Below are 14,462 nucleotides of genomic sequence, written 5' to 3' on the forward strand. Positions count from 1 at the left end.
GATACACCTTATCTTCTTCTCCTTGTACTTGGAAGCCTTCCGGTTGTTCCACGTACACTTCTTCCTCAAGTACTCCATTAAGGAAGGCTGACTTGACATCTAGTTGATAAATTTTCCATTTATGATGTGCGGCAAGAGAGATTAGCAATCTTACCGTGTCAAGTCTCGCAACTGGAGCATAGACTTCATCATAGTCCACTCCATACTTCTGTTTGTAGCCCTTTGCTACAAGCCTTGATTTGTATCGATCCACACTCCCATCTGCAGTGCGTTTGATCTTGTAAACCCACTTGACACCAATAGCCTTCTGATTTGGTGGGAGCTTTGTCAGCTCCCAAGTGTCATTCTTCTCGATGGCATGGATCTCTTCTTCCATGGCTTTCTTCCAACAATCTTCTTCCACAGCTTCATTGAATGAGAAAGGCTCGTGGTCTGCATACAAGCAGAAAAGGTTGGTTTCTTCTTCTTCTTCTTGTCCATAAATCTCTGTGAGATTCCTTAACCTCACTGGAGTTGAGGAGCTGCTTTCCTCACTAGATGTAGGACCACTCCTTGCAATTCTGTGCACTGGAGTTGTTGTGATTGTTTGAGCAGGCTGTTGCTCAATCGGTGGTACAACTTCTGGTTCTTCAAAATCAGTGGAGACGATCTTCTCTTTACTGACTTCTTTGTTGTTCCACGTCCATGTCTCTTCCTCACTGAAGATGACATCTCTACTAACCACTAGTTTGCCAGTTAGTGGGTTGTAGAGCTTGTATGCCTTGGACTCTTCACTATAGCCCACAAACACACACTTCTCACCTCTATCATCAAGTTTCCTCCTCTTGGCTTCTGGAACTTGAGCATATGCAACACACCCAAAAATTCTTAGGTGTGTAACATTCGGCTTGTATCCACTCCAAGCCTCTTGTGGTGTCATCCTCTTGACACTCTTTGTTGGACATCGATTCAACAAATAAATCGAACAAGCTACAGCTTCTGCCCATAACTCTTTTGGCAAATTCTTCTCCTTAAGCATGGACCTTGTCATGTCAAGGATGGTTCGATTCTTTCTTTCGGCTATCCCATTTTGCTGTGGGGTATAGGCAGCAGTAAGTTGATGCCTAATTCCTTGCTCCTTGCAGTATGCTTGGAAAGCATTGGAGGTGTACTCTCCACCTCTATCTGATCTCACAGCCACAAGCTTGTGGTTACTTTCTGCCTCTATGAGTGCCTTGAACTCCTTGAAAATTTTTAGGGCAGCTGACTTCTCCTTGAGAAAATAGACCCAAGTCTTTCTACTGAAATCATCAATGAAGGTAATAAAATACCTATTACCTCCATAAGACATGGGATCCAATGGACCACATATATCTGTGTGCACCAACTGCAGTGGTGCCTTTGCTCTCCATGTATCACCAACAGGGAACGATAGTCGTGCTTGCTTGCCAAGCACACAACCTTCACATACTTGGCGTGTGGCTTCAATCTGGGGTAGACCACGAACCATTCCTCCACTTGACAGCAACTTTAGGCCATTGAAATTAAGATGGCCAAATCGAAGATGCCATTTCCATGACTCATCTTCCATTACACCGATGTTGCAGCTTCCAATCTTTGTGTTCAAATTCAACGGAAACATCCGGTTCTTTGACATTCGAACACGTGCAATAAGCTTTCTCCTTGCATTCCTGAGAGTGAGAAGCATGTTCTCCATATGTATAATGTACCCTTTCTGGAGCAGTTGACCAATGCTCAGAATGTTGCTCTTCATACCTGGTATGTAGTAGGTATCGGAGATGTATTCTTCTCTTCCATCCTTCTGGATGATCTTGATTTTCCCTTTGCCTTCAACTGGCAACTTTGAGGAGTCACCAAGACTTACAGATCCATAGGCCCCTTCTTTGAGTTCGGCAAAAAACTCATTCTTTCCACACATGTGATTGCTTGCACCAGAGTCCAAATACCAAACATCTTGTTGGCTACTGGAATCATGGTGTGCTAGTAAGACTGTAAGTTCTTCATCAGTATTTCCACTTGATTCTGCCATGTTGACATGCTCACCATTTTTATGTGAACATTCATTGGCATAATGTCCATATTGCTTACAGTTGTGACACTGGATATGCGCCTTTCCTCGAGTAAATCTCCACTCCTGAGACTGACCTTGATTTTGTGCATAGCCTCGACCTCTTACTCGGGCTCGTCCTTGGCTACGGTTGGATGAGCTCCCACGACGTGAGTTCCACTGCCCACGACCTTTATTTGGTTTGTCAATATTCAACTTTGACTCCAAAGCTTGCTCTAGCGTTGTGGGGCTTGCATTCTTCTGAATGCGTTGCTCGTGAACTAGGAGGGATCCTAGTAGCTCTTCTGCGCTCATCACCTCCAAATCCTTGGATTCCTCAATGGCAGTCACCACATGCTCAAACTTAGATGTGAGTGACCGGAGTATCTTCTCCACAACTCGTACTTCATCGAGTCTCTCGCCATTTCTCCTCATCTGATTTACTATCACAATGAGCCTTGAGTGATAGTCGGAGATGCTCTCCCCTTCATTCATATGAGCAGTTTCAAAATCTGCTCGAAGTGATTGTAACCTTACTTTCTTGACTCGATCTACTCCTTTGTAGATTGTACTGAGTGTATCCCATACTTGCTTGCTCGTTGTTGCTTCTGCAACCTTCTCGAACGTTGAATCTTCCAAACCCTGGTATAGAAGATACAGCGCCTTTTGGTCCTTCTTTCGTAAGTCCTTGAGAGTGTTCCTTTGATCCGCAGTATATACGGCTTCTTGCTCGGCAGTGGGTACAACATACCCACTACTGACAACTTCCCATAGCTCCTGTGATCCAAACAATGCTTTGAATTGGATGCACCATCTTTCATAATTTTCTTTCTTCAATGTGGGAACTTGGAGTTGCACTAAGTTGGACGCCATAACTGCTGCACCTGCCAGAATGGTATTCTGGCTCTGATACCAATTGTTGGTATTTGACAGTTTACTAACTCAATACCAAAATATGTGGGTGATAAGTTTACAAACTCTATCACACCTCTTTCACTTTGCACTCTCAAATAAAATTGGACAAAGAAAGAAATAGAGAAAGGAGGGAAGCAACAAGCTTTGGCAAAACACTTGGACTTTGATATATGGAAAAGAGAGTTTACAAACTCTATAGCTTACAAGCTTAAAATGAGAATGAGAAATGGGATTTGGATAGGATGATATACAATGCTTGAGAACTTGGGTATTTATAGCAAACCAAATGATTAAACTAAGATTATTTATTACCACACAAAACACATTAATTGCACCTAATAATTTTTATTCAACCATACCTAACATTGCCTAACTTTCAATGCCTAACTTTGACATTGATTTTCAACAATGGCTAGCACCAACTTGTTTTGAGTTGAATTTCCAACACTCATGATTATTAGTTTTGTTTTAATATCAATTTTAGGAGCCTTGGCGTTAACCGATTATCGGGTGAGCTACCAAAGGAACTCGGAAATCTCACTGATTTGATAACATTGTAAGTTTTCTCATTTTGTATCCTGTATACGAAAATGTTCTCATGCTAGACAGTCTAACTATCAAATCACGTGGATTCTTTTTCTAATGTGTGCCTGACAGTCTAGCATTACATCCAATGTATATAGCATGTGTGTGTATTATATGACAATTTGATGTTTTTGCTTCTTTACTGCCTGTACTTCTCTATTCCAGCGTGTAGATGCTGCCTTATACCTGGTTATTGTACTTAGTCTTGATTTTGTGAACTTCTAAAACAATGTTCATGGATGCTTTTTGAATGATGACTTGTATATTTTGTAGTGCTTTTGGGGCAAACAACTTTTCTGGGCCTCTGCCATCTGAGCTAGGGAGTTTATCAAAGTTAAAAGAGATGTAAGTCGATATATTGTTAATTTCTTTTCTGAATGCAATGCTAAATGATGATACCTCGATTACTTGATGTTGGGGATATCATTTCGTGATATCTCAATTACTTTGTTACAATATTCGATTATTAGCTTCCCACATTCATATGGTCTTTAATGAAGGCTTGGCATCTATTAACTGACAATTTATAATAGATTTAAGATAGCAATATATTTCTGATAATTCATTATTGTTTACCTTGGCAGTTACTTTGATAGTTCTGGAGTTAGTGGTGAGATTCCGTCAACATTTGCTAATCTACAGAACTTGGAAACGCTGCAAGAACTTTACAAATATGTTCTTTTTCTCCAATTTTTTTTTTTAAAAAGGACTATTAATTACTGCAAGAACAAATTATTATTTGAGTAAGTATCAGAGGATTACTTTTGTTTGTTGCAGTTGGGCGTCGGACACTGAACTGACTGGCAGGATACCTGACTTCATAGGAAATTGGCCAAAGCTTTCTGTCTTGTAAGATAATCTGCATAATTGCTTTCTATTACCATACATTTGCAGTTGAACGATACTAGGTTCATCCCTTGTATTATATGCTCACTGTTTTCTGGAGAAAAAACTTTTCAGCTTTAGTCTACTAATCATATCTAAATATTTTCTCAGGAGGCTTGAAGGTCCTATACCAGTTACATTCTCCAATCTGACTCTCTCACAGAGTTGTGAGTTTCTAGGTCTACTAGTCAATTTTTTTTTGTTTACAACCGCTTCTACTTCATGTTGTTGAAAGTATTCTAACATAGTACTCTAACTATGTCACGTGTGATATGATGATAGGCGAATTAGCGATTTATCTAATCCCAATGGAAGCTCTTCTCTTGGATTTATTAAAGATATGAAGTCTCTAAGTATTTTGTAAGGCAAATATTTTTTGGTTACGTTTAAACCTATTAGAAGTTTCTAACACCTCAATTCCCTTCTGAATCTAATATGAGAACTTGGTCTTGCATCCTGCAGAGTGCTGAGGAATAACAATATTTCTGATTCAATCCCTTCCAATATTGGAGAATACCAATGTCTGTCGCACCTGTAAGTTTTTCTTGGTTATAGGTGCTTGTGAAAATAAAATATTTTAAGAAAATAATGCAATAACATATATTTGAGGTTTTACTAACATTACTACGAGGGTTTTGTTGAATTTTACGAGTTTTTAGTTCATCAACATGATGGTGCTTGGTTTATATGAAATTTTAGTACTTTCTGTTTTTGTCTGAAGGGATGTAACTGTTTCATTCTTCTTTTCACCTCCAGGGGTTTGAGCTTCAACAATTTAACTGGACAGATACCAGACTCGCTGTTTAACTTGAGTTCGATTTCTATTCTGTACTGTCCACAGTCCACACCCTCTTAATTATTTCCTACTAAATGTACGCTTAAAGTATAAGCATTGAGACTTGTATTTCTGTCTTCTTTTAATTAGGTTTCTTGGGAACAATAAATTGAACGGTACCCTGCCTGAGTCCAAAAGTTCGCCTCTTCTCAATATGTAAGTATATCAGCATATTTGGTCTAAGCATCATCGTAATGCATTAGAACTGGAGTTTTCTGATAGATATGGTTTACATTTGATAAAGCCATCTATGTGTGGGTGAATGGAATGCACTTTCTTGGGGTTTTTTTTTTTGAATTGCACAGTATTAGCTTCTACATGAACTTGTAGGATTCTGGATGCCCCGCTTTTTTATTTCTAGTCAATTTTTTATTTTGTTGAGCAACCTTGTACTAGATGGTAAAGATCTATTTTTAGTTGGAGATGTGTACTGAATGCTTAGTTTTAGCAAATAACCTCGGAGAAGTGCAGATTTATACTCACTAAGCTATAAAAAGTGGAGAACAAATTTTCCTCATGACATTTAACAGTTTTAGTAATCTCAATATTATTTTTTGAAGTTGTTCTTCCTCCAAGTTGGTTTCCAGACCATTTTTAGTCTTCCACCCTATACTGTCGGTCACTTTTTGTCCTCAAGACATGGATTCCCATTCTTGCAGAGAACTTTTGGTTCATGGGGAAACATGGAAGGTTGAGGCTTTATATTCAAAATTTCAAATTAATATGGTGCAAAATCATATATAAAGAACATGCATGATAATCGTGATTACAGTACTGTTAATATATTAGTTGTATGAAATATGTATTTGATGTTTCTCCATGATATGCATGCAGAGATTTGTTTTACAATTTTCTACTTGGGAGCTTTCCTTCTTGGGTCAACGAAGAAAATTTACGACTGTATGTCTTGAAATTTCACTATGGTTTTAGTTTTTTTTTTTGTTTACTCTTTTTATATTATATATTGCTAGCTCTATAGCTACATGGTCTCAAACAGCCCTGCAGATTTTTTTTTTGCAGGATGGGATTGGATTATATAATTAAGAATTAAGACATAAAGCCATTGATATTTCTTGGTCTACTTTGCAGTAATTTAGTTGCCAACAACTTCAGTATAGAAAGTTCGGACAGCAGGTGATTCTTTGCTTCTGCAGTTCATTTAGTGTTTTGAACATTTCGATAATGGATGTGCAAGCTGCCTGCCACTTAGAATTTATATGTCATTGTTTGCCACTCAAGTATAGTAATTGTGGTTACTAGTGTAATGCCACCATCTCAGGCTTCATCAGAATTGGTGCACTACTAACTTGGATCCTGAGTTGAACCCCTAATCGGTTCAGTACTCAGCATCCTTCTATCACAGTACCAGATCAATCAAATGACATAATGACTTGATCATGATATATATTTGCCCCATATATCTTACACCAATATCCCAGTGTGGAATTTATGAATCAATTTCTTAACCGTCGTCACTTAGTTGACTACTTAGAAATATCTAAGGAGACTTCTCCATTCCATATTGTCTTTCATTTGTTTCCATATCCTGAGTACTTATCTATTTGTTTTTCTTTTTATTTCAGTGTTCTTCCTTCGGGGTTGAATTGCCTTCAACAGAACTTTCCTTGCAACCGTGGCCCTGGAATCTGTAAGTTTTGTCAAAATCCATTTGGCTATTATTGGAGTGGAATTCCTCCAAGCAGGAAATGTTTTGGCATTAAAGCACGATAAACTTCTTGATTAGCATGCCTTTCTGAACATACCATGATTTGTACCTTTTTTGTATTTCTGTGCAGATTATAACTTTGGGATTAAATGTGGTGGTCCTCAGATTACATCTTCCGATGGGATTGTGTACGATAGAGAAAATGAGACCCTTGGTCCAGCTTCATATTTTGCGACTGGTGCAAACAGATGGGCAGTTAGCAATGTTGGATACTTCACTGGGAGTAACAATCCCCAGTATACAAGTTTCTCATCATCCCAATTCAAAAATACTTTAAACTCTGAGCTATTCCAGACTGCAAGGCTCTCTGCTTCGTCACTTAGATACTATGGGTTGGGGCTTGAGACTGGTAAATACACTGTGAGCCTCGAATTTGCAGAAACAGCTATCCTAGATTCTACTACACGGAAAAGTCTTGGAAGACGAGTATTTGATATTTATATCCAGGTCTGTGTCATCTCAAGGAATTGTTTGATAATACTATGTTCTGAGTTCATGTGGTTAACTTTTTTCTTGCTTGCATTGGTAAAGTTGATAAGTATTTGCTCATTACTTGGGATGCAATCAAATGCATTGTTATTAGGATCGTTCATAGTGAAATCAAACATCATGTGATCTCTCGTAATTTCTGCAAACTTAACCCCCTGGTCTTCATCCCTACTTTGTCTGTTTTCAGGGCAATCTGTTTTCAAAGGATTTTGATATACGAAAAGAGGCAGGTGCATCTTTCCAAGCCATTCAGAAGGAGTTCTAGGTTCAGGTTTCAGAGAACTACCTAGAAATCCATCTCTTTCGGGCTGGAAAGGGGACTTGCTGCATACCTGGGCAGGGTACATATGGACCTGCTATTTCAGCTATCAGCGCTACACCAGGTAAAAATGATGTCGAAATTTTAGATGCAATTTACGAAATTTAGCTTCTAATGTTTTCCCAAAGTAGTGCCATGCTGTTTACTACTGAATTTTTGCACAGATTTCATACCTACTGTCGGTAATAATGCCCCAGCCAGTAAGAAGAATAGGACTGGGCTAATTGTGGGGTTCGTTGTTGGTGGCGGAATTTTGATTCTGGGGGTGGTCGTTTTCTATATTTTCCAAAGAAGGAATCGGCCTAACATCATAGACAATGAAGGTAATCTGTTACTTGTATTGTCTATCACTGAAAAAAAGAAGCAAAATGATTGCTAGAGAAATAGGTTTACAAATATAACGGTATGTTGTGTTGAATTTGCAGATCCGTTAGGGATAGATATCAGACCGCTCACTTTTAGTTTTTGGGAACTAAAGACAGCTACAAATGACCTTAATCCAGCTAGTAAACTTGGGGAGGGAGGATTTGGACCTGTCTATAAGGTAACTTATTATTCTAAACAACGACTGGTGTGGCTGTGGTGCACCCATGCCAATGCCTAAGTGTTTACTAATTGATACAAGGATAAAATTCTGACATATCTATCACATATTCCTGGATGTAATGAAAAAGATCTCCTATTATTGTGGACCAGGACCGAAAACAGTGCATTTCTGAGGCTGTGTTGTGAATGGTAATGCCGTAATGGTTTATATTAATTTTGCTAAATGTTGATGAATTTTGTTATTAGTAGGGAACCCTTAATGATGGAAGAGTAATTGGCGTGAAGCAATTGTCTGCAGCATCCCACCAGGGAAAGAACCAGTTTGTAACTGAGATTGCCACTATCTCTGCCGTGCAACACAATAACCAAGTGAATTTGTACGGCTTCTGCATAGAGGGAGATAAACGACTTCTCGTGTATGAGTATCTTGAGAACAAGAGTCTTGATCAAGCATTGTTTGGTATGAGAAGAACATCATTACTGCTTCATGTACAATATAAAACATTCTAAAGATCTCTCACAATGTCTTTTATTAAACTGGAAAAAGAAGTTTAAATCTCGATTGGTCAAAGCGTTTTGATATATGCTTGGGGTGTAGCAAGAGGCTTAACTTATCCTCACGAGGAATCAGGGCTTCGTATTGTGCACAGAGATGTGAAGGCCAGTAATATTCTGCTATCTCATCCCCAAAATATCAGATTTTGGTTTGGCGAAGCTTTATGATGATAAGAAGACTCACATAAGTACCCAGGTTGCAGGAACAATGTAAGCTCTTAATGATTTAGTCGACTTACTTTTATTTTCAGATATAGCTCTTCAATTTCATTGTCTTACATATATGTTATGTTAGTGACAAGTAGTACGCATAATTGTCAATGATGCAGTGCGTATCTTGCACCGGAATATGCAATGCGTGGACACCTTACAGAGAAAAAATTCGAAAAATTCCATAGAAAATCTCTTGTATTCCCTGTTGGTGGAAAAAAAAAAAAAAAAAAAAAAAGAACGCAACAAGTGTAACAATGATTATTTTAAAGTGTTAATAAAAATTTGTGAAGGTTTAGGTAAAAGGTTTCCTGAATTTCTTGCTCAAGAAGAGGAAGTCATGCTACTGTCGGAACGTGTCAAAGATACCAAAAGATTGGAAGACTGCGAAACAATATATTTTTTTAGTGCATTGATATATTTTATACTAAGAAAATAGAGAAGTTCGGTTAAATCATACGATGGGCTACCTAATTTAGAATTGAATTCGTCGTCCACGAGATTCGAACCTAAGACCTCTCACTTGCAAATGAAGAAGAATATCACCATATTGTAGTACTGAGTGGCACAAATCAATGTTTGATTTTAGTTTTTTCGTGCTAGAGTTTTAAAATTATTAAATTGTGAGATTGACTATAAGTCAAGGGTTTTACTGCTGTACGTAAGAGCATTTGGGAGTAGAATTTTCTTTTTCCTCTAAAATTCTCTCATTTTTCCTTCTTTTTTATTTGTACGTCAATATCTTGTGTTGATTTTTTTTATTGAAAAAAAAATGACAAAAAGGAAAGTACGAGAGAAGGGGTTGAAAGAGAAAGGAGACTAGAGAGTCTAGTAGACTAGTAGTCCTCCTCCCCAATGCCAAGTTTTGTTCTCAAGAGAATTTTTTTGCTTGACGGTAATTATGATACGTTGATTCAACAAGAGGACCATCAGTGAAATTTAGTCTGTTTATGTAATATATCATTGTCAACATTTTCTTGACTGGGATGACGTTGAACATTTTCACCACCCTCTTTTTGGAAGTTTGGGAAGCATTGTTCATTTAGGTCTTTGTTCTATAGTTTCAGTTATTTAATTTCATCATTTTCTATTATTTCTCTTCCTTATTTGGATTTCAATTTGGTTTCTTGGAATCCAAAATTTCCTGTGGCAATACGACGTAGTATTGAAAAACAATATAGCGAGGTCCTAAGGTCTTGTCTTAATAACGGACAAAATTATTTGAACTTGTGACATCCTCTAATGTTATGAAAAAGAAATTTACTGAACAACAATTTCTGAGTTTCTATATCGTCTTGGAGCTACAACCGCAACAACTCCGTGGTTTATGTCTTCTTTTAACACATCTCACCTACTACACTTCTTGATTGATTGGGAAGAAGGAATCGAGCTAAATATGGTTGCAATTGTAATTTAGCCATTAATACGATGGTGTTAGAAACTTGTCTGATACTTTGAACACTTTGAACAAGGAAATGTAGTTTCCGTCGGATAATGAATGAGAGCAGGTTTTGGTCAATGTTAAACTTAATGTAGGCAGACAACCAGGAGGATCTCTCCTGATCCTCTTTATGAAGATCCTGAGAATTCTTAAATCGTGTCCATTCATTGTATATCGTGCGGTCAATTTTCGTCAGGTATTATTCATATTTAATTTAAAATAAAAGTATTTAAAATCATTTCTGACCGCACGATGAATGGACACGGTTTAAGAATCCCCAAAATCTTCACAAAAAGGATTAGAAGAGGATCCATATTCGGCAGACAGGGCTATAAGTCAAGGTCTATATTGATGTACGTAGGAAGCAGTTGTGTCGTTGTCTTCTCTGTCACGTTATGGAGACTAGAGAGTCTAGTAGATAGTAGTCCCCCTCCCCACTCTCTCCCCACTCGATCTCACGCTTTTTTCAATTTCATGGTGTAAATACAAATGTAAACGCGTGAAACTCAATAGAGTTGATACACTTTATAATCCTTACGCCCTCATTGCTTGTTATATTATATATATGAGTTGAGTTCACTTGTTGTGTTCATCTATACACTGATTTCTCCAATGGATACCTTGTTTGCAAAAAGCTTATTCAATCACCTCAATATTTCTCACTCTTTTCTCCTTTTGTTTTTGGCATCTACGTATCTACCTACTGCTGTGATCTGCTTGGGTGGTATCGGAGTTCCGAGCAGTGGCACTGTGAAACCATTATGCATTGAGGAAGAAAGGCGAGCGCTTGTCAGCTTTAAACAACACCTTGTTGATCCTTCTGGTAGGCTTTCTTCTTGGGTGGGTCATGATTGCTGTCAATGGGAAGGCCTTTCATGCAACAACCACACCGGTCATGTCGGCAAGATGGACCTCCGGAACACGTATTCCTTTTTTGATGGAGAGCAGGGCGAGTCGGCTTATGAAAAGTCTTGCTTGGGAGGTAAGATAAATGCTTCTTTGCTTAGCTTGAAACATTTAAAATACCTGGACCTAAGCAATAACGATTTTCATGGCACTCGCATTCCGATGTTCTTTGGGGAGCTTAAAAGTTTGCAATATCTCAATCTCTCCTTTGCATCATTTGAGGGAGAGATTCCCCCTTCTCTTGGTAACCTGTCAAGTTTGGATATTCTTGATCTCGGGGTAAATTACCTCTTACGTTCTAGAAACATGACTTGGCTTTCTCACCTCTCTTCCCTAAAATACCTTAATCTCAATTACCTGGACCTTAGCCTCACAGGAGTCAGTTGGGCATATGATTTTAACATGCTTCCTTCATTGTTAGAGTTACACTTATCTTCCTGCCAAATTGAAAGCATTCCACTCTCATTGCAGACGATTAACTTCCCTCCACTCTCACTACAAAGGATTAACTTTACATCACTTTTGGTCCTTGATATGTCGAATAACAATATTAAAAGTTCATTTCCCAGTTGGTTTTTTAACCTTACCAGCCTCGTAACACTTGATCTATCTGGAAATGATTTGAGTGATCATTTTCCGAGTGAATTTGCAAACTTCAAATCTCTGGAATATCTTGATTTGTCTTCTACGGGCCTAATCGGTCAAATTCCCAAGGAAATTGGAAAGATGTGCAAGCTAAAGTTTTTAAGTCTTACCCAAAACAATTTTGATGGGGGAATGGAAGAGTTTTGGAAGAGTTTCTCAAGTTGTCCAAATAATACATTGGAGTCACTAGATTTATCCTTTTGTTCGATGCAAAGCCAACTGCCAGCCTCCTTAGGAATGTTAAAAAGTTTGCAGTATCTCAACCTTATGTACAATAATTTGTGGGGCTCAATTCCAAATTCCATTGGAAACTTGTCATCCTTGAAAACATTGGTCCTCTCTGATAATAATATGAATGGCTTCATTCCACAAAGTATGGGGCAACTCATTAATCTAGTTTCCCTAAATCTGTTTTATAATTCATGGGAAGGCATTCTCACAGAAGCCCATTTCATAAATCTTACTAGATTACAAGATTTTCAAATAGGAGATACAAAACGACCAATGTCCCTCATTTTCAACATGGCTTACAATTGGGTTCCTCCTTTCAAGCTCCACACAATTGTGATCCTAAATTGTCGGGTAAGTCATGGTTTTGGGGTATGGCTTCAATCTCAAACTAAACTAGTGGACGTCACTCTTCGTGGTAATGAATTCTCTGAAGATTCCATACCAGAGGAATGGTTGTTGAAGATATCTTCCCAAGTAATTTGGCTAGATTTGTCTTACAATCAATTTCGTGGAAACTTTCCATCCCATTTGAAATTTCCAAATTTATATTCTATTGATTTGAGTCATAATCATTTAGAGGGCCCACTCCCACTTTTTTCGTCCACTAAAGTCATTGCCCTTTTTCTTGAAAATAATTTATTTTTCGGGCCAATTCCCTCAAATATTGATCAGATGATGCCCGGTTTGCAAAGTTTGTATCTTTCTGAGAATCATTTAAATGGCACTATTCCTCCCTCTATCAGCAACTTGCAGCAGTTGCAAGCCTTGTCTTTAAGGAACAATCAATTTTATGGAGAATTGCCTCGTGCGTGGATTGTGGGGAGCAATATAGTGATTCTAGATGTTGGTCACAACAATCTCTCTGGTAATATTCCCACTTCATTAGGAGTATTAAGTTCACTGCTAATATTAAAGCTCAACAACAACAGTTTTGGCGGTGAAATTCCTGATTCCTTGCAAAATTGTTCTCGTTTAGGGAGTATTGATCTGGGTGACAACAAGTTATTTGGGAACATACCTCTATGGATAGGGGGATCAAATGTATTCATGTTGTATAGGCTACGGTTACGGTCCAACTATTTGAGTGGACATATTTCTCAGAATCTATGCAATCTTCGAAACCTTCATATCCTCGACCTTAGTCACAACAATCTTTCAGGTACTATTCCCATGTGTTTAAATAATTTGACTTCGATGGTCAATGGTTCAGATACAAACTTTACTACTTATATTGAGGAAGCCACACTGACACTAAAAGGAAGCGAACTTGTGTACACCACGACTCTAAATCTTGTAAAGAGCATTGATCTTTCATCAAATAATTTACAAGGTGGAATCCCTGAAGAAATAAGTAGCCTCATTCTGTTAGGCACCTTGAATTTGTCCATGAATCAATTGACTGGAAAGATCCCTTTCAAGGTCGGAAACTTGCATTGGCTCGAAACTCTTGATCTTTCACACAACCACCTGACAGGACAGATTCCTCAAAGCTTGTCATCTTTAACCTTTTTGTCCCACTTGAACTTGTCTTGCAACAACTTGTCCGGAATAATTCCTTGGGGACACCAGCTTCAAACGCTCAATTTTTCGTCCATTTATATGGAAAATCCATCACTATGTGGTGTTCCTCTTTCAACTAAGTGCCCCGAAGATAAAACTTTTACTGCTGAGGATGCAAAAGACAAGAATGAAGATGAAAATGACAAGTTGTGGTTCTATGTCAGCTTGGGACTTGGATTTATCGTAGGTTTTTGGGGCGTTTGCGGCACATTGGTCTTAAAGACATCATGGAGGTATGCCTATTTTCAATTCTTCGACAACATCAAAGATAAGATAGCACTAGCAGTTGCATTGAAAGTGACTCGTTTTCAAAGGTTTTTTTTTCCTGAAGTTTGATTGTACTATATGTATGTGATGTTTTTCCCTTTCTGTTTTGTGTTTTTCGTACTTGCAACTTATGTATTGAATAAAAGAATTTTATTTCTCAATAAATGTTCTGACAAACAATTATGTATTAAGATCTACATTCGGCTCCTTTTCTTCGCATTATTTGGAGGCTATGAGTTTCCATTTGTGCTATTTCATTTCAGATGGGATTCATTGCAAACTAGGGATCAAACCTAAGTA

General features: G+C 38.0%; 1 protein-coding gene and 1 pseudogene across 1 annotated transcript; both read left to right on the top strand.

The window, feature by feature from the left end:
* Positions 1-1,292: 1,292 nt before the first annotated feature.
* Positions 1,293-9,041, top strand: LOC103952061 (annotated as a pseudogene).
* A 1,961-nt stretch (positions 9,042-11,002) lies between these two features.
* Positions 11,003-14,342, top strand: LOC103952024 (receptor-like protein EIX2). The gene has a single exon (XM_018648618.2). It carries the CDS (start codon positions 11,166-11,168, stop codon positions 14,229-14,231), a length of 3,066 nt encoding a protein of 1,021 aa, XP_018504134.2. The 5' UTR covers positions 11,003-11,165; the 3' UTR covers positions 14,232-14,342.
* The last annotated feature ends 120 nt before the right edge of the window (positions 14,343-14,462 follow it).

Source organism: the organism of the source record quoted next, unplaced genomic scaffold, assembly GCF_019419815.1.
Source record: "Pyrus x bretschneideri cultivar Hongxiangsu unplaced genomic scaffold, Pyrus_bretschneideri_v1 Contig50, whole genome shotgun sequence".
Classification (NCBI taxonomy): Eukaryota; Viridiplantae; Streptophyta; class Magnoliopsida; order Rosales; family Rosaceae; genus Pyrus; species Pyrus x bretschneideri.